This window comes from Bombyx mandarina, chromosome 23 (assembly GCF_030267445.1).
Source record: "Bombyx mandarina strain Sakado chromosome 23, ASM3026744v2".
Taxonomy (NCBI): Eukaryota; Metazoa; Arthropoda; class Insecta; order Lepidoptera; family Bombycidae; genus Bombyx; species Bombyx mandarina.
In genome coordinates, this window is record NC_143229.1 from 2,927,482 (window position 1) to 2,948,748 (window position 21,267).

Below are 21,267 nucleotides of genomic sequence, written 5' to 3' on the forward strand. Positions count from 1 at the left end.
TTCGACGAGAACGATGACCAGTTCTGCAGAGTTTACTCATGTTTTCGTTGATAATTATTTAAAGCTCAATTCATTTAAGGAATGCTTCAGATTAAATTTAAATAACATGATTTATTTAGTGTATAACTTATATTTATTGAGCGTGACGTCACTTAAGGTAATCGAAGTGAATACAGTAAATCACGTCACACGTATGTAGAACTAATGATTTGCACCTGTCAAAACATCAACAGTTAAATATGACGTTTTCTCCGGTACTTTCCAGTATATAACTAGTGATTTCATTGAATTTAACTACAATACAAGAGCTGTTAATAACGTGCACATGTTATATCTGCAAAAATGAAAATCTTCAATCTGTTCCTGATTATGTGCGTGGCAAGTTATAAAAGATAATACTGATAAATTGTCCATAAAATCTTCCGATCGATTTGAGCGTTACTTTATCTATTCTTCTTCTTTTTTATCACCTTATCCCACTAGGTGGGGTCTGCACAGCAAATTTTTCTCTTCCATTCTCTTCTATCAGCGGTAATCTCAACACTCACTCCTCTCTCTCTCATATCGTCATTCACACACTCCATCCATGTCATTTTCGGTCGACCTCTTCCCCCTCTATCCCTTACTTTTTTATTAACTAGTATAAAACTTTGCGTAAATGTCGTGGAATTTTTCAATATCGAGTATTTAATTTAAAAAAAGGCTCATCATAATGTTCATATCGATGAAGAATATACAGAAAACAAAACAAGTTACAATAAAAGTAACTAAAAAAAAACCTTACTTACTAAGCAAATGCCAGAAATTGAAAATATAATTCCAAATATTTTAAATAAAATTCATTTCGATTTCGAATCTATTAACAACCATACATTAATACTTTTCAAATGGCTAGTATTGTAAAACAGCAACTACATAGGTAACCATCCAAGACCTCGTAATTTTATGTTACTGACGCCATCTGGGCGGGCTCTAGATAGACTGCCGACCGAGAGGGCTGGTGGTCGAGGGGGAGGGTGATGGGAAGGATGTGCTCCGCACTAAGCGCCTTACTCTCCCCCTTTTGCATTTCCATGAGTTCTGTCTCATGCGAGGTTCGGACGCGGGTTGTTGAGCGACAGGAGGTTTTTAGTTGGTTCGACTGTGACATGCCCCGCCCGCCATCCCCAGTGGAGGGTGGGAGCGCGGCGATTTCCTCCTGACCAAAAAAGGAAAAAGAAACGTGATGTTGCATTGTCACCAGTATCAATAGACACTACAGCGTGTAAATCGCCGACTTTGTGTCATGCGGTTGAAGCATAAAATCTTTCGTATCACTGGTCCCCTTAACCTATCGAATCAGAACACTACTGTTTCGTAGCAGAAATAGGTCCAATTGTATCGCCTACACGGTGCTATTTATTCATTTAAAAATTCGTTCGTGAACACATCCTAGGTTTTTGTTTTTTTTTTTATAGTAAAAAAACCTGGTTGCAGTATATTTTTACCGATTAGTGATATATATATATTTTTTAATAGCATCTCAATCGTCCTTTAAGTTGCAACGTTTGACTATTTTGCAGCAGATATAAGCAGGATACCTATCTGCGCTAAATTATTAGATTACATCTTATTTATTATTTATTAGAAGTCGAATTGTATATGTTACTATCCGTACTCGCCCGCTTCGTCCGGGCATTGAAAATGAACATTATTATTTATTGTCATTATTATTAGGGAGTCCAACACTCTTTTAAATATTAACCTATCCATTACGTACATGTATTTTCTACATGGATACCAAGTTTCAAGTCAATCGGATGGGTGGTTTAGTAGTTATAACGGAACATCCGTAAAAACCACTGTAGATTTTTAAATTAGTAAACTAGTCAGGTCATAAGTATTGTCACACAGTAAAAACTTTTCTTTTAGAATGCTGGCCACAAAAAAGTTTGTTGAATTCGAATTTCGAATTGTTCATGAAAATAAAAATGTATACTTTTAGAATTTTACTCATTTTTAAATATGGAGTGGGCGCTTAAAGAAGACCGTGTTGCAGTTATTGCGTTGCATCGTTGCGGTTACGCGCCAATTCAAATTTTTAACATACTGAAAAATTTGAATATAACCAAAAGATTCGTTTATCGTACCATCAAACGATACAATGAAGACTCTAGTGTAGATGACAGGTCAAGAAGTGGTCGCCCTCAGTCTGTTAGGACTCCAGCAGTGATAAAAGCTGTGAAGGCGCGAATTCAAAGAAATCCCAAACGTAAGCAGAAACTGTTGGCCCTTCAGATGGGGTTAAGCAGAACCACGGTGAAAAGGGTTTTAAATGAAGACTTAGGGCTTCGGGCATATCGAAGAAAAACAGGACATCGTTTGAATGCTCGTCTAATGGACCTGAGACTGAAGAGATGCCGCGCTTTGTTGAAGCGGTACGCAGGAAAAAATATCGGGAAATTCTTTTTTCGGATGAAAAAATTTTTGCCGTACAAGAGAGCTACAACAAACAAAATGATAAGGTGTACGCACACAGTAGTGAAGAAGCGAGCAACCGTATTCCGCGTGTCCAACGAGGTCATTTTCCATCCTCACTCATGGTATGGTTGGGAGTTTCTTATTGGGGCTTAACAGAGGTACATTTTTGTGAGAAAGGTGTAAAAACGAATGCAGTTGTGTATCAAAATACAGTCCTGACGAACCTTGTGGAACCTGTTTCTCATACCATGTTCAATAACAGGCACTGGGTATTCCAACAAGATTCGGCGCCAGCTCATAGAGCGAAGAGCACACAAGACTGGCTGGCGGCGCGTGAAATCGACTTCATCCGGCACGAAGACTGGCCCTCCTCCAGTCCAGATTTGAATCCATTAGATTACTAGATATGGCAACACTTGGAGGAAAAGGCGTGCTCAAAGCCTCATCCCAATTTGGAGTCACTCAAGACATCCTTGATTAAGGCAGCCGCCGATATTGACATGGACCTCGTTCGTGCTGCGATAGACGACTGGCCGCGCAGATTGAAGGCCTGTATTTAAAATCACGAAGGTCATTTTGAATAAACTTTAGTGTCATAAGAATCCATGTTTTGTTAAGTTCAGTTATATGAATGGTTACATAATGAATAAACTTGTTTCAATTATTTTACATTAAATATGTGACAGAATTTATGACCTGACTAGGTATATTTGGCATAAAAATTGATGTTATCTGCTAGATATATTATATATGGAATTATAACATGCTTTTCTCATGCATTATTGCAAATAAATGATCAATTTGGAAAGTGGTAATAAAAGATAAATAACTAATATATAAAATAAAATCACTCGCTGTCATTTTTTAATTATAAGAAACCTGAGACCTATAAATACGGCCAAATCTCTAAAACAAAAGAGGAAACCCTCTCAGAGAATCTATATATTAATACGTGAAGCAAAAACTTTGTATCCCTTTTTACGAAAATTGTGCGAACGGAGGAATATGAAATTTTCCACACTTATAGAGAATATAGAGAAGAAGTGCACAATGTTAATTTTTTTTTTAAATAATGCATGAAAGATACATTAAATCAATAAAGAAAACATTACACACACTACATACCATGTATTTGACGCACACACGCATACATACTATTTATTGTCAAACTTTTGTTCTTGACGTCTGTGATGAAATTGATAAATATTGTTTGTCTTTATTAATATATTTTTATAGTGTAGCCTTGGCGAAATTTGTGATTATAGAAGTATAAAATACAATCATAATAGTGTACAAACTTAGAATTCCAATAATTTATAGTCGAATTTCGACTACTGTGGGACCTCTAGTACTCAATAATAATTTGAAGTATTTGTCTTATTTCGAATACGCACCCGCTATTGGTAATCAATACGTGCTTTACTTTTGCCATGTGATGTATGTAATGTATGTGACGTGAGATCGTAAACCCATCTACAATGTTATTAAAAGCTCTGTCCACTACAACTTGATTGAGAAATTTGAATGAGAAATCCGGATTTTTCATAGTTTAAAAAGCCTATCTAGCGGCTACGTCTCAATACCGTATATTATATTACACGCGGTGGTTGTGGAATTTCATGTCCTTATAATAAAATAACATCAATTGCAAAATCAGGCACACGCTAAATATCGCCAAGTTCAATTAGATTCATTGGAGAGTATTTTTCCACTGTAAGCCCAATTAACAGGCTCAGCGAGTTAAAATAGCCAACCTTAAATCTGTTAGTAACTACATGAAAAGGTATGGTACGATAATGGTACATATAATAAATAATATAATATGGTACATAATAATATAATGATACGATAATATATGCTGAACACACCCAATAATAGACTCTACTATTGTTATGATGCCAAAGATATTGTAAACTTTAAGCGAATTCCACGAAGGTAGTATCGATGGCTTGGCGTAGTTTGTCTTCCTTTGTGTAATATGATCATTAGAAAGAAGGAGCGGTCTATCTATCTTCCATCAATTGCGGGAGCCTAAAACAAATTTTTCTATGCCTCCAATGAACACTACGCTAACTCCAAATTCGTAGGTCTACAGGAGGAGCGTTTAAACGAAAAAAGTCGATAAAATCTTTGTTATTGCAGATATATTTATGATTTTTTTTGTGTAGCTAGCTGATTTACTGTTGCTTCGAACCCCATAAATAATTATTTCTAAATCTTTTTGGTTATAGTTTTAGCCCCACTTAGTGGAATGTAACAGGAAAAACTCTAATTCAAATTTAGGATACACTCCGCTAACTCACTGTTGGCGGAATATATAAGGGAATATTAGAGAATACAGCGCAATAAATTAAATACTTATCAGAACAAAAACACGTAAGTATTAGTTAAGTCAATAATCGAACGTAAATGCGTTATAATACTGTAAATTAGTTACAAATTTGTAAATTTGTAGTCCAAAATCGAAAGTCGGGGCTAAAATTAAAACCAAAAAGATTTACAAATCATTTTGATGGGGTTCGAAGCAACAGTAAATCAGCTAGTTACAAAAAAAAATCATAAATTTATCTGCAATAACAAAGATTTTATCGACTTTTTTCGTTTAAACGCTCCTCCTGTAGACCTACGAATTTGGAGTTAGCGTAGTGTTCATTGAAGGCATCGTTTTGATCGCAACGCACTACCTGTATGTGCTGACACTTGACCATATCCCACTTTGTCAGTTCTCTTAGCGTCTATATTGTATGAAGTTTTTCTTTTTAATTGCTTAGATGGGTGGACGAGCCTCAACCCATCTGGTGTTAAGTGGTTACTGGAGCCCATAGTCATCTACAACCTAAATGCGCCACCCACCTTGAGATATGAGTTCTAAGGTCTCAGTATAGTTACAACGGCTGCCCCACCCTTCAAACCGAAACGCATTACTGCTTCAAGGCAGAAATAGGCAGGGCGGTGGTACCTACCCGTGTGAACTCACAAGAGGTCCTACCACCAGTTGACAATTATGACATGAATGCCTTCGCGTCTTCGAATATGAGTATTTTTTTTTTATTGCCCTTGTAAGCAGACGAGCTTACGGCCCACCTGATGGTGAGTGGTTACCGTCGCCCATGGACTTCAGCAATGCCAGGGGCAGAGCCAAGCCGCTGCCTACCGCTTAATACTCTCCACACGCCTCTTTTAAAGAAGGACATGTCATAGCGCTCGGGAAACACCGTGGAGGGGGCTCATTCCATAGCCGGATGGTACGTGGCAAAAAAGACCTCTGGAAACGCACTGTCGATGACCGCAGTGGCTCCAGGTAGTATGGATGAACTCTACTCCGGTAGCGGGCGGTGCGATGGTAAAAACGAGATGCCAGTATCATCTCGAACAATTCCTCAGAGCACTCCCCATGGAACATTCGGTACAAAATACAGAGGGAACCGAAGTCCCTCCGCAGACCCAAAGGTTCCAAACGATCCGCGAGAATGGGATTATCGACGATTCGAACGGCCCTCCTCTGTATGGAGTCAAATGGAAGAAGCTGGTATTTGGGAGCCCCGGCCCAGAGATGGGAGCAGTACTCCACGCGAGGCCGGACTTGTGCTTTATAAAGCAAAAGTCTTTGTCCAGGCGTGAAATACCGCTTCGCTCTGTTGAGGACTCCCAGCATTTTGGACGCCAACTTGGCTTTGCCTTCCAAATGACTCCGAAATTGGACATCACTCGAAACGTCGAGCCCAAGTATCCCGATACTCGCGGAAGGTTGCAGGGATACTCCTTGGAATTGTGACGCCATGACAAAGGGGTCCTTCTTCGCAGTGAACGCGCAAACTTGTGTCTTCAACGGGTTGAATTGAACTAAGTTCGATTCACCCCACTCGGAGACTCGCCCCAGAGAGTTCTCCACTTCAGACACAAGTTTTGATCGTCTCTCTTGCTCCACGCTCCGAGAAAGACTCTGATGGCCGATATATCGCGCATCCCCCGTCCTAAAAAAATCCATTTTATATCCACGGACCATGTGTAAAATAAAAAAGCGAAGCTAAACAATGAAAATTGTTTTCACTTAGCCGTGTCCCGAGAAGATAAAACTAGTATATATTTTATATGTATTGTCGTAGTCACGAACCAGTGTGAATCAATTAAATCACGTCACCACGTACGTAGACCTGGTCGCTTGCACCTGGCAAAACATCAACAGTTAATTATGACGCTTTCTTTAGTACTTTCCAGTATATAAACAGTGATTTCACCGAATGTAATTCAAATACTATAGCTGTTAACAACGTGTACATAGCGCATAGGCAAAAATGAAAATATTCAACCTTTTATTATTTATGTGCGTGGTAAGTATTCCTTTTTCTTCTTTCTTTTTCTTTACCCTCATTGTACTAGTTGGTCCGACACCAAATTTTTTAGTTTATACCAAACGATCCGACATCGTTGACTCCATAATATTGGGCAATTGATCGTAGAATCTGAAATTAGTCGGAGAATTCAGTTCCGAAAACAAAGGGAGCTTAACAAAGCTTTTAGGGCCGAATTGAATCGCCCGGTCGTCACACGTTGACGAACATAAAAGCTAACAAACATCATCATTGTTTTTCCACTTAAGTGTTCGACCCCTCCGAGACAAAGATTGGAAAAGGAAACAAGAGAAGCAAACTACATACCTACCTACTCATTTGAAACTACCTAAACGAGTTTTGGCTCATTATATCTTATCTTATACGTACGTATATATATATAACTAGTCAGGTCATCAGTCCGGCAGTCAGTTGACGGGGACGAGAACGAGCTCCCTCGACTCGATATCGAAAAGAGCGGTTCGACAAGAAGTCCCGTATGATGAGTACGAGACTATCCGGCACGCCCATGTTGAATAGTTTGAAAATCAAACCGTTGTGCCAGACTTTGTCGAACGCTTTTGCGACGTCGAAGAAGAGAGCTCCCGTGTATAACGGTTTTGGTCGATAAAGCCTCACAAGAATGTGCTCCGTGAGGCGGTGCACCTGTTGAACGCATGAGTGATTTGTATGGAATCCGAATTGTTCATCGATGAGAATGCCCTTGGATGAGACGAAGTCTCTGAGGCGTTGGTAGAGCAGACGCTCATACAGTTTGCCTAGAGACAGGAGGCTAATCGGGCGGTAGCTCGTCGGATGATTTTTTGGTTTACCGGGTTTATGTATGCCGATAACGTCCGCTTCTTTCCACACCGCGGGAAAGATACAGTTCGCCATAGCGGCATTGAAAATAGATGCCAACACCACGATGAGTTGGACGGGTAGAAGTTTAATAACGCGGTTGGATATACCGTCGGAACCGGGAGCCTTGCGAGGACGTAGGTCTTTGAGCAATTCTTGTATATTAATATATACCTATATAATTTGAATCTCGGAAACGGCTCCAACGATTTTCATAAAATTTGGTATACAGGGGATTTCGGGGGCGATCAATCGATCTAGCTACGATTTATTTTCAGAAAATGTTGTTTTATTCGTGTTTTCAATAATCAACTTTATCGATAATCAGCTCTATGACTTTTCCCGACATCTATTGACGAATAATAATACTATTTTTCTTAATTGGGGGCCACTAACCGCATTAAAGACAACAAGATGACGTTATCAAAAAAAAAAAACGAGCAAAGCTCGGTCAACATCTAGTGTTTATTAATTTCAGAGAGCTTGTATTCCATCTGATTTGAGTACCATCGTGGTACCATCTGATGCAATAAAATTAGAACAGTATAGTTGTTTCGGTCGCAGAAATAGACAAAACAATACCAGGTGTCAATTATTATTCATGCTGCTCAAAAAATACCTTATCACCAATTAAACTGAAACAGTGAGTTATTTATCTCTCTGATTTAAATTGAAGAGGTGATTTGTTAAATTTAGAGATTTTTGAGAATTATGTTCAAGGTTAAGAACCATTCACAATCTAATTATTGTTCATCTTATTCAAACATCATGAAAATAATAACAATAAAATGTTTTAAATCTACCTAATTCAAGATAAACGTATTTATTTCTTAATTATAATATTATTAATATTAAATAATAATAATAATAGTATTAATATTTACAATTGAACAAATGTAATACTAATCTTTTTTAAATAGAGGTTTTGCCGCTGTTTTAAGCCGAAATTAAAGTTCAGCTAAGCTTTTTATAACAAGACTTAAACATGATGAGCGTGCTGTCATCAATCACCATCAACTTACCTATTTCTCCAAACGTTAGAAGAGACGTAATTATAAAAAAATTAATACTTCACTGTGATAATTATACGTGGGTGGTGACATGAAGTCGTCGTGGCCTAACGGATAAGACGTCCGGTGCACTCGTGTTGAGCGATGCACCGGTGTTCGAATCTCAGGCGGGTACCAATTTTTCTAATGAAATACGTACTCAACAAATGTTCACGATTGACTTCCACGGTGAAGGAATAGCATCGTGTAATAAAAATCAAACCCGCAAAATTATAATTTGCGTAATTACTGGTGGTAGGACCTATTGTGAGTCCGCGCGGGTAGATACCACCGCCCTGCCTATTTCTGCCGTGAAGCAGTAATACGTTTCGGTTTGAAGGGTGGGGCAGCCGCTGTAACTATACTGAGACCTTAGAACTCATATCTCAAGGTGGGTGGCGACATTTACGTTGTAGATGTTTATGAGCTCCAGTAACCATTTAACACCAGGTGGGCTGTGAGCTCGTCCACCCATATAAGCAATAAAAAAAATAAAAAAAATTTACTGCCGCTGTCGATCTTGAGACTGTATACTATAGTTAGCATTGGAGCACAGAAATGTTGTCTCCACTTTTGGAACTGTTTAGTATTGTCTATATACTCAAATAAGTACATTAATTGACGCCTTTGTTAAATGTTGCAATAATTAATAATTTATTTGTTTAATAGTTGAATCTTCAAAACTACAGACCGAAATTACCTAGATTTTTGACCCGTTAACTTTTGAATGCACTAAATTTTTTAAATTTTAAAACTATTTTTTCCGACTGCACGCACCCTTTTAAATTTAGGTAGCTGACGAGATGATTATACTCATATTAACTGAGGGAGCATGGCACTAGTTGGAAATAGCCGTCGTCGCAAATCTATGTCGCCAAATAACTATCCATACAGTCTATTATCATTTTAGGATAATAATAGTTAGAAATAGTGTAGTGCTCATGATAAACTCGATTTGAACATAAACTTTCTCCTGTACTTCGCCTATACTACGCCTTACCGACAAAAGTATATCGATGCGGTGGGCAGCGCCTTGGCTCTGTCCCTGGCATTGCTGAAGTCCATGGGCGACGGTAACCACTCACCATAAGATGGACCGTATGCTAAGTATGCCTACAACTGCAATAAATAAAGAAGATGTTTGGTGTCGTGGGACACCGGATAGGAACAAAGTTCCTTATTATAAAAATATTAATTTTAAGTTCTATTCGAGGTATAAAGAAAATAAAACTGGAGATTTCGCAACAACCCACGGTCATTTGGTAGCGTGCGAACTTATTGTGGTACACTTCATTCACGGTTGTTTGCATAAGAGTTAGTGTATTGCGCAAACGAACGCTCTGAGATCGTGGTCAATCAATGATAAAAAAATATTTTATTTTTTATACGTCATTACAAAATTAAGTCGTACACTGTGTGCATTACTAATTTGTACGTTATTATAAGGTGAAGTCGTACACTGTGTGCATTACTAATAAAAAATCTTACGTTACGGAAGTTTTTTCCCGTTTCATCGTCCCATAAAAAACTTTGTTCCAAAAAGATAAAAAAAAAAAATATTCTATTTAATGACGTTTATTTTTACAGTTTTACTGCCTTACAGCCACATCTTGTTATGCCCTAGAAGAAGGTGAAGAAGGTAAATAAGGTTTTCCGATGTCTGAGGGCAGCAATGACCACTGTCTGTCGCCAGTCGCTTGCCGGACGCATGCATTTTATCTATTGATGCAACAACAAAAAGCTTAAAACAATAAACTTTGTTTTTTGGATTGTTTTCTTAAATAAAATGTTGTAATTGTCTTGTTTATATTGTATTTCTAAAGGATTCACAGAATTCACCCATGGCCAATTCAGATTTCTATGGACAATGGGACAGACTGCCAGAAATTATTAGTATGGTGCCCTTGTGGGCTCATATAGGGCTCATAAAAGAATTTATTATTTAAACTGCATTTAAAAATAATAACAATATGGTAACACATATAAATTTTAATTTGAATAAATTAACAAGAGTTCTCATGTAATATTATATAAATTATTTTTATAGGTGTTTACACAATGCAAATATAAATATAATTTAACAAGCAAGCTTGTATAAAACATATGCGTCTCATTTAAGGGCTTATTTTCACAATCGGGGTAATATTTAATGAATAATTTTAGACGAAATTATAATTCGGATATGCTGCAATGTCCCATAGTCCCATGCGCTGGTGCGATCAGATTAAGACGACTTTGGAATCCAGCATCAATGTCGCTATCCACTGCGCGGAGGACAGGAGTCAATGGAGGAACATAGTCCTAACAAAAGTACTCCGTAAAGGTCAGCACTGAGGAATACGATGCACGGAGGAGGGGAAGATGCTGCAACACTGTTATATTAGCATTCTGCTCGACTTGGGCTACACTTTAAATCGAGTCCACATCAGTTTTAGAAGTCGTCGTGGCCTAAAGGATAAGACACCGGTGCATTCGTATGTAGCGATGCACCGATGTTCGAATCCCGCAGGCGGGTACCAATTATTTCTAATGAAATACGTACTCAACAAATGTTCACGATTGACTTCCACGGTGAAGGAATAACATCGTGTAATAAAAACCAAACCCGCAAAATTATAATTTGCGTAATCACTGGTGGTAGGACCTCTTGTGAGTCCGCACGGGTAGGTACCACCACCCCGCCTATTTCCGCCGTGAAGCAGTAATGCGTTTCGGTTCGAAGGGTGGGGTAGCCGTTGTAACTATACTGAGACCTTAGAACTTATATCTCGAGGTGGGTGGCGCATTTACGTTGTAGATGTCTATGGGCTCCAGTAACCACTTAACACCAGGTGGGCTGTGAGCTCGTCCATCCATCTAAGCAATAAAAAAAAAAAAAAAAAAAAAAAAGTTGGCTGAAAGGTGATATTAATTTTTTTCCCGGGTTCAAGCTAACTTCTCCAATACGAAATTCTATAAAATAACTTCATCGAAGTTGATTTCATCGTTTGACCTGAAAACGTAACAAACAAACAGAGCCACTTTCCTATTAATAAGATTCAATATGTAACTTCTCACGTCTAACAGCGTCAAAGGAAATTGAAAAAAAATTATGAACAAACTATATTTACAAATCCATCTATTATAGTTATGGATTTTATTTAAATACAGACTACACTCTAATCCAAGTTAATCTCTGTTTATGTGTGAATGGTACATGAAAAAGTACTCACTAGTTCTGGAGATGCTAGAACAAAGATAAATATAACTATAATTATAAAAATTGCTACTTTGTGTTCTATTACTCATTTCACTATTACTTATTACTCATTCAACTTACTTCAAACACTACAATTTATTTGATAAAAACTAAAACCACATACAAAAATTAATGAAAATAATTCAAGTGCAGCTTAACAAAAAATACACTTGACACAATATTCATAATTTAGTGTTAAAATTTTAAAATTGATACTCAGTAATCGACTCGTGACTCACTTGATGTTCTCCAAGTCCAGGTCCTCGTCAGTGGTAGCGAAGCAGTTTACAATATCAGTGAAAGTACTAACATATGATGCGATAGCTGTGGTTAAATTGAGTTCAATTTAGATATTAATATTTTACGAGCTGTGCGCAAAGAAGCGGGAATGCGAATAGTTCTGTAATTGTGTGTGAGTTCCAAATTTTAAATTACGTTTTTTGATTATACATTTTCGAAAATCCTTCATATTCAAGGAAGAGTCGCTGTATCCCAAAGAAGCAGTATCACAGGGATGTAAACCCTAAATTCTAAGCTGTGTTGTAGAAGACGCTCATTCATCATTTATTTTTTTAATATCAATCCCAGTCTTTATACGAACATTTACAATTTTGGCTTGACTAAATTTACCATAACCATTAATAGTAAAATTTCAGCTACGAATTTTAAACGATTAGGTATGTACATCTATCTATATGGGTCGGGTAGATCAACAATTGGAATGCAGCATCTTTTCTTTTAAACAAACTACAAACCTACAAATGACAGTGAAAAATCCTTCAAAAAGCAAAAAAATCCCAGATTTTAAAGTGTTCATAGTGACCCTGATGAATTAATGATGATGCATTCCTGTCTTCACCTATCTTAACTAGTTTTTGGAAGTATATATATTTTTAATACCCTCAACTTGAATATCATGACAAAATAAACCTCACACCAACATTATTTCTGTTTTTGACCATACTAGGTGCAATATTTTGTCGTCGTGGCCTAACGGATAAGACGTCCGGTGCATTAGTGTTGAGCGATGCAACGGTGTTCGAATCTCAGGCGGGTACCATTTTTTCTAATGAAATACGTATTTAACAAATGTTCACGATTGACTTCCACGGTGAAGGAATAACATCGTGTAATAAAAATGAAACCCGCAAAATTATAATTTGCGTAATTGCTGTTAGTAAAGATTTCTTGTGAGTCCGCGCGGGTGGGTACCACCACCATGCCTATTTCTGCCGTGAAGCAGTAATGCTTTTCGGTTTGAAGGGTAGGGCAGCCGTTGTAACTATACTTGAGACCTTAGAACTTATATCTCAAGGTGGGTGGCGCATTTACGTTCTGGATGTCTATGGGCTCCAATAATCACTTAACACCAGGTGGGCTGTGATCTCGTCCACCTATGTAAGCAATACAAAAAAAATAGGAATTAGTAGTATAAGTGTATTTAATTTCTCTGTTTCACTTAAGGCGTTCAAGTAGATGATGGTTTTCAAATCAAATCTTCATCAACCTTAAGACTGGGCTCTAATTCCAGGGCTCTAATTCCACGTCCCAGTAATCCCTAAGGTGCTAACATTAAATTAGTAAGTTTTTACAAGGAAATACAATAAAACCCGAAAGATGATTGCAAACTAGCCCTAACCATATGAATACAAACATAAACAAAACCAACATGCAACTTATTTATTAATAATATACACCTGTAAAAATAATAAGATTAATGAGGCGTTAAATATCGGATTCAGTAACACAACGTCGGATGTCCAATTATGAAACCATGAAATCTAAACTTTACAAGAAATATCATAATGTTTCATTTTAAAGTTCGGTTAGAATTATAATACCTAATTGGTTAAGTATCCAAAATAGCTATAAGTAGCGATCAAAGATTTGAAACATTCAATTGCATCAAGAAAAAAAACAAAGAGAACGCCTTGCAAAATGGAAACGCTTAACATATTCTTCGTATTGTGTTTGGTAAGTTTTCTTGTTTCATTATTTTAATATCTAAAAACCTTAAAAAATCCCGAATTTTAAACATTAATAGTAGTTAACCAAATAAAAATTACTAAATGCTTTTTCGAATGAGTTTAGTTTCAAGTGGTGGTACTTTTAACGTGGATATGTGGACAATTTCACGACTTACCTATTTTTCTAAAACGGGAATACATTATTATTATTATTATCAAGGTACCACTGATTAGCCTTACTCCATCACGATATTTGGTTTCTCACAACTTTACTTCATCGCTTTCGCTCAAGTTCTTCAAGGACTCTTACTCAAAGCAATGGCGATAATTGTGACACTAAAGGCTTAATAAACTTGAAACTTCTCGACCAGCATAAAATAATGAGCGCCGATATGCATTCAGTATTGCTTAGCTTGTTGCGTAACTATAGAGAAATACTTAAAAAGGCACCTCAATCGATGGTTATTACCTTCAATGTCGCGACCACCTTAGATTTTTCGTTTGACCTCCCTACAACCACAGAGAATAAGCACGAAAGTTTATGTATGCCAACTTTGACCATATTAACACAATGAAATAAAATCAATATTTATCACATTCGCCAAAAAATATAAATAAATTTTACATAAAAAAATTGAATTTGGTCACATAAACCCGGATGTAATAAATGACTACAAAAACTTCGATAAACAGTAGCCATAACTTATTTTAATCCTTCTAGCTCTAGAAGGATTAAAAGAAAGATTGATCAATCAAAGTACTTAATCAGTGGAATCAACGAGGATAAATAAATGGATTCACCATATTCAGCCATTATTCTAATATTGTTTGTTACAGCTTTTCTTCATCGCTTTCACTCAAGTTGCTCAAGGAGCCCCAGGTCAAGGAGGTTCAGATTCTGGAGTCACTAAAGGCCTGGCAAACGTGGACGCATTGAATTTTTCTCATTAATTAGTCCCATTATATGATTTTGTAGCACTAAATAAAATTATTCTCAATATATATTCGTTTCCTTTTTAACGAGGGCGGCACTGAAAATTTCGAGAATGAACGAAGTGACACAACATTACTATTTAAAAATGTATTTATTGCATTTAGAAGTATTCTCCGCGAAATTTGACACATTTTTCCATACGATGGAACCAATCATTGAAGCAACCATTCCATTCCGAAGTTGGGGTCTCCAAAATGGCCGTTTTGTAGGCGTCCACAGCTTCTTCAGGTGATGAAAATCTCTGTCCACGCAATTTATTCTTTATTTTAGGGAAAGTATAGAAATCATTAGGGCTTAGGTCGGGGCTGTACGGCGGATGGTCTAATAATTCTATGTTTTTTTGCTCTAAAAACTCTTTTGTTCTGTGCGCGGTGTGAGAACTCGCATTGTCGTGATGGAGGATGATGCAGCGGCTGCAATTCTCTTTACGGAGTTCCGAAACGACCTGTGGCAAACAAATGCTAGCATACCATTCTGCATTAACCGTTCTTTGTCCCTCAAGAGAAATAGTCGTAACATGGCCGGTTTTGGAGACAAACGTGGCCACCATTTTTTTTGCAACACTCCGTGAACGAACAATTTTTATTGGCTTTAACTCATTTTCGAACACCCAAACTCGTGACTGGTTTTTTGTTTCGGGTTCGTACGCGTATATCCAGGATTCGTCACCTGATACAATGTTGTATACAGCATTTGAGGATCCTGCGTGGAATCTTTCGAGAGTTCTGACACACCAAGTAACGCGAGCCGCTTTTTGCTCTTCACAGAGCGAATGCGGTATCCATCGGGAAAACAACTTTTTTACACCTAATTGTTCATGTAAGATTATTTGTATTTGACTCATGCCAATGACTAAAGTTGCCTGAATTTCGCGGTATGTCACATGTCGATGTTCCTCAATCACCTTACGCACAGCATCAACGTTTTCTTGGGTGACTGCAGTTTTTGGACGACCTTGACGGGGATCATCACTGAGCTTGACACGTCCACGTTGAAACTCAGCAAACCAGCGATTAATTGTGGTTTTGGATGGGGCTTCATCACCAAATGCAGAAATCATCCGGTCAACACACTGTTTTTGTGTTAAACCACTTCGAAAGTCATAATAAATCATCGCTCTTGAATTTTCTCGAGTCTATTCCACTTTTTCAACGACTAAACAAGTTTGACAAAACCTCGTGACAAGACCGAGAATCTTTTTTTTTAAATAAATAAATGGTATTCGATTTTTAAAACCAAGGAGTTTTCAATTAAAAAAAAATTAACATGACAGGAACAGTGGAAATATTCCATTCCCGATACTTTTAGTGCAGCCTAGTAACACTCTATTGCTAGAAGCCACACTTGATGATGTAGTTATTGAATAAGCACTAGCACTTGAACCAATCCTGGAACCAGAAGATTTACTGGGCGCTGTTGTTGCTAATGTAGTAGCTTAAGTACTTTACGCTGCTACTACGGCTTTTGAAGGTGCGTTAGTATTTGCAATAGTTGCATTTGTAGAGCATTCTGCATTATTATTTATTTAATTAATCAAAGTATGCAATTTCGATGCAGTGGTAGATTCAGCGAAGCCCTGCTCTTCCTAGGGGTACTGTTAGCAAGCTCTCTCAAATTGAGCCCGTGAGCTCACTTACCCAACCCACCGTAGCTAGAATAACCCCTTAGGCTACCAGGACTTAACCCGGCGAGCATGAGGTGAAAAAAAGTTACATCAAGAATGTGGCAGTGTATGACATACCTCATAGGAGAGGACCTCTCGCTGCCGCGCGTCGTGGCTACGATGCTCGGCAGCGACGTGTCCTGGCAGGCGATGCTCGACTTCTGCGAGTCCACCATCTCGCAGAAGGAGGCGGCGGAGCGAGAGTGGGAGAGCTCTTCCCTTTCCGCACCGATCTGTCGCCGTCGAGCCGGGGGCTGGAGGTGGAAATACGCCCGCACGTCCCGGCCCCTGTAGGTAGCGGCCTCCCCCCGGTGAAGGTCAAGGGGCGACCTGAGGGGGTGAGTCCGCGCGGCGCGCTACCAGCACTCTAGCGCGCTGCCGTGGAGTGATTAGAGCGACCGGTCGACGGTGTATCGCGTCCCGACCCGGCAGGCTAGTTCTGGTCCAGCGGGGTATTCCGGGACACCAGCGGCACCGTCTGGGCGGCCCGACGGGCTGCCGTACCGAGACGGCCGACGTTTCAGAGCCTTCGATTCGCCTCGAAGGCTCCGTCGGCTGGGCGTCCTTGGGGTGAGCCGCGCCGTCTGGTTGTAGTGTTGACCGCGGTAGCCCCCCTACCTCATCCGGGTTCTGACCTCGGAGGGGATCGGACGTCGGGTGTAAGAGTGCAGGGGAGTCGTTTAGTGGGTGGGTCCTAAAATCCTTGGGCCCGCGGTCTGCTCACAACACCATGCAGATCGTTGAGTCTCACATACCCCGCGCGCCCCTTTTGCGCGGGGACCTCGTAGAAGGTTCGGCCCTCTACACGAAAAAAAAAAAAAATGGGTATAACATACCCGAAACAGGTTTGCACACGAATATCCCGCCGGTGTCCCGTGCCACACTGCGATCACGCCACTATCACCTCCCGCACGCTCTTGCCTCCAGCTACTGAGCGCGCTAGTGTTGTCAGACGAAAATTTTATATAATACACAACTTTAAAATTTTACCAGGGTATGAGATACCCTGCCTCATGCTCGCCGGGTTAAGTAGGGAACTAACCAAAAAAGTTAAAAAAATCTCTCCACAATTTTTTACCAATTAATCGTTTTTTTAACATTAGAACGTACTGTTATATATCCCTACCGAACCCTAAACTGCTGACACCCTCGAACCGCTGACTAGACGGTCCGAGGTAGAGACTTGATAGGAGACCGGAGAACGGTCAGTAGTGAGTGAACTGTGTTAGAGTACGGGTGCGGCTGCCGGGATTACTCTGAGTGTCATTATCCATATTATTCAATATCCAATAAATAGTTGTGTCCTAAGAATTTTCCTTTTTTAAAACGACCTCAGAGAGAATTCCCATAACAAATTGGTGGCAGCGGTGGGATCCGAAAATCGCCAGTTCGCGCATCCCAAAAACATAAAAACTGAAACTTTATAAACTGTGCCGTGCCCGGTGAAAAGTGAACAAAACTTCAAGTGCTAACAGTTCATCAAATCCACTCGAAGAAGAAAATCTAATTCAAAAAAAAGAAGACCACAATCTCAACATCCAAATCCAAGAACACCCAAACTTTAGTGCAGAAATTTGAATATCCATCTGCAAATAAAAATCATCGAAATACGACATCCACGTCCAGACGTCGCCTTATCGGTCCGGAATGCACCGAGTTGCAGTTTTGAGCTGCGTTATCTTAAACCTGTAAGTCTCTGGTCATTGCAAATTAATAATTAAGTTAGGGATCCTTGATAGAAAATAAAACCATTTTATATTTTATGTCTATGTCCGAATTTAAATTAAAATAACTTTAATTGTAGTTAATAGATCTTGATGACACTGTTTATTAATTTCTTTAAATATCAAAACATCAAATTGTTTCATCGTAATGGTTAAGGGTGCCACAATATCAAAGTCCGAAGACAATAAACTACACTTAGACATCCCAGAATTACCTCCATCCCCCGAACCGGTAAAGTCACCTAGGGTGACAAGGTCAACTTCTGTACAACATATTAATATGGAGTTAAACACATTATTTAAATTTATCAAATCCTATGACGGTTGTCGTGAAACACTAAACTCGTTCTTAATAAATTGCACTAACGCCCATGATTTGGCTACGGAACCACAAAAACCTATACTGTTTAAATATATTCTAAGTCAACTCCAAGGTAAAGCGGAGCTTGCTTGCTCGGTCAAGGACTTTACATCCTGGGACCAACTCAGAGAATTCTTGAGAACACAATTCTCGGAACAAAAACATTATACTCATCTACTAGCCGAGCTTCAAGAGAGTAAACAAGGCCCGCAAGAAAACGTCAGTCAATTCGCACTCAGAGTAGAATCGTGTTTATCACAACTGCTAACAGAGGTCTCCCTAGCATGTAACAATAAAAAAGCGGAAATCGTAGGACGCACCGCAGCGATGGAAGACCTTGCATTACACCACTTTTTGATGGGTCTACATCCACAATTATCAAATATAGTAAGGTGTCGTAGCCCCAAAAACTTAAATACAGCTATAAGTCTCGCTATTTCCGAAGAAAGAATCCAACTAATGCTATATAAAAGATTTATCCCTCAACCTGATCCAAGAACAAATATTAACAACATTAGGCGACCACCGCCGAGATTCCATCAACCCAGATATCCTTCACCGCGCTTTCCTGCTATTCAACAACGCATGCCTACTCCTCATCCACGAGGTCAAATTCAAAATGCATTCTGTAGGTATTGCAAAACGATAGGACACGATATACAAGATTGCAAGAAGCGAGAATTCTACAATAACCGCTATAACGTGCAACCACACAACAGACCTTCGGGATCGAATCCTAATTATAACTTTAGAAACGTAAACTACGTAGAAGAAATAGTAGATGAAAATGTAAAATATCCCGAAGCTTTAAACGAATAGACGTCCCGTTAAGGTGTCGCACGAGACGGCTAAGGCCAGACACCATTAAAGTCGTTACACAACAGGGTAACCAGCCCCAAACCGGAAACGCACAAATACTAAAAAATGAAGTCGTTACACAACAGGGTAACCAGCCCCAAATCGGAAACGCACAAATATCCAAAATAAAGTCGTTACACAACAGGGTAACCAGCCCCAAATCGGAAACGCACAAATATCAAAAAAATAAAGTCGTTACACAACAGGGTAACCAGCCCCAAATCGGAAACGCTCAAATATCCAAAACCGAAAATCCTATTCAATTAAATAAAGAAAATAAGAATCCAACATCCATATATGAAATTAATATCGATACCACGAAAAAATTATTACCACACATCCTAGTTCATACACAAATTTCGGATATCCCTATAACCCTTTTAATTGATTCCGGTTCAGCCATATGCCTATTAAAGGAAACATGTATACTTAAGTATCCGTCACTCACGAAGGAAGTTGTCCAACTTAAGGGTATAGACCCTGGAAATGATACCACACCAACACTTGGTCATTTTAAATTAAATCTACAATTCGATGTAAAGAAACACATTAGCTATAAATTTCACGTTATTAAGGATATCAACTTGCCTTATGATGGGATAATAGGGTCCGACTTTCTTACTACTTTCGGATGTAGTATTGATTACAACAACGATACCCTTCACTTTAAAAAATTCAGTGTGAATCTTCATTTCTTCGATCCAATTTATATCATACCACCCCGAACTGAAACCGTAATCGAATGCACAGTCAAAAACCCCGAAATAAAAGAAGGGATTATAACAGATCAACACTTATCCGAATCCTTATTAATAGCTAATTGTATTGTAAAAGTAAAAGAAAATAACAAAATTAACATCACAGTTGCGAATACATCCGACCACCCAATAAATGTTAATGCCAATCTAAAATTAACAGTCGAACCACTACACACTTGTGCCACAATATTAACCCAAGGGCCTGTAGAACATACATATAACCGCACCCAAAAGGTTATAAATTCATTACGAACTGAACACCTCAATGTCGAAGAACTAACAAATTTAACAGAACTCTGCAGTAAGTATTCCGATATATTTCATTTACCTGAAGAAGCATTAACTTATACTTCCGCCCTAAAACATCAAATTAAAACCACTACTGATATCCCTGTCCACACAAAATCCTATCGTTTCCCCGAATGCCACAAGAAAGAAGTGGAAAAACAAATAACCAAAATGCTTCAAGATAAAATAATTGAACCATCGTCCTCACCTTGGAGCTCACCCATATGGATCGTGCCTAAAAAACTAAACTCACAAGGGGAACGAACTTGGAGAATTGTAATCGATTATAGAAACCTAAATAACATCACTGTTGGGGAGACATATCCTATCCCACAGATATCCGAAATACTAGATCAACTAGGTAATAGCAGATACTTCAGTACTCTCGACCTTACTTCAGGCTTTCACCAAATTCTAATTGATCCCTTAGATGCACCAAAGACGGCTTTCTCAGTGCCGCAAGGTCATTTCCAATTTAACAGAATGCCATTTGGCCTTAAAAATGCACCTACAACGTTCCAAAAACTCATGAACAATTGCCTTTCTGGCCTACAAGGTAATAGGTGTTTCGTTTATCTCGATGATATTGTTATATATAGCTATGATCTTAAATCACACATCAATAACCTCAGTAAAGTATTTGAGAGAATCAGGAACTATAACTTAAAGTTGCAACCGGAAAAATGCGAATTTCTCCGGAAAGAAGTAGGGTATC

At 38.6% G+C, this 21,267-nt stretch overlaps 1 protein-coding gene across 1 annotated transcript; it reads left to right on the forward strand.

The window, feature by feature from the left end:
* The first annotated feature begins 17,670 nt into the window (after positions 1-17,670).
* Positions 17,671-19,476, forward strand: LOC149500114 (uncharacterized). Its single transcript, XM_089737732.1, has one exon. It carries the CDS (start codon positions 18,436-18,438, stop codon positions 19,465-19,467), a length of 1,032 nt encoding a protein of 343 aa, XP_089593858.1. The 5' UTR covers positions 17,671-18,435; the 3' UTR covers positions 19,468-19,476.
* Positions 19,477-21,267: the final 1,791 nt, after the last annotated feature.

What these genes read in the sequence shown, in the direction of transcription:
- LOC149500114 (XM_089737732.1), top strand. Translation starts at nt 18,436, where the DNA reads ATGGTTAAGGGTGCCACAATATCAAAGTCCGAAGACAATAAACTACAC.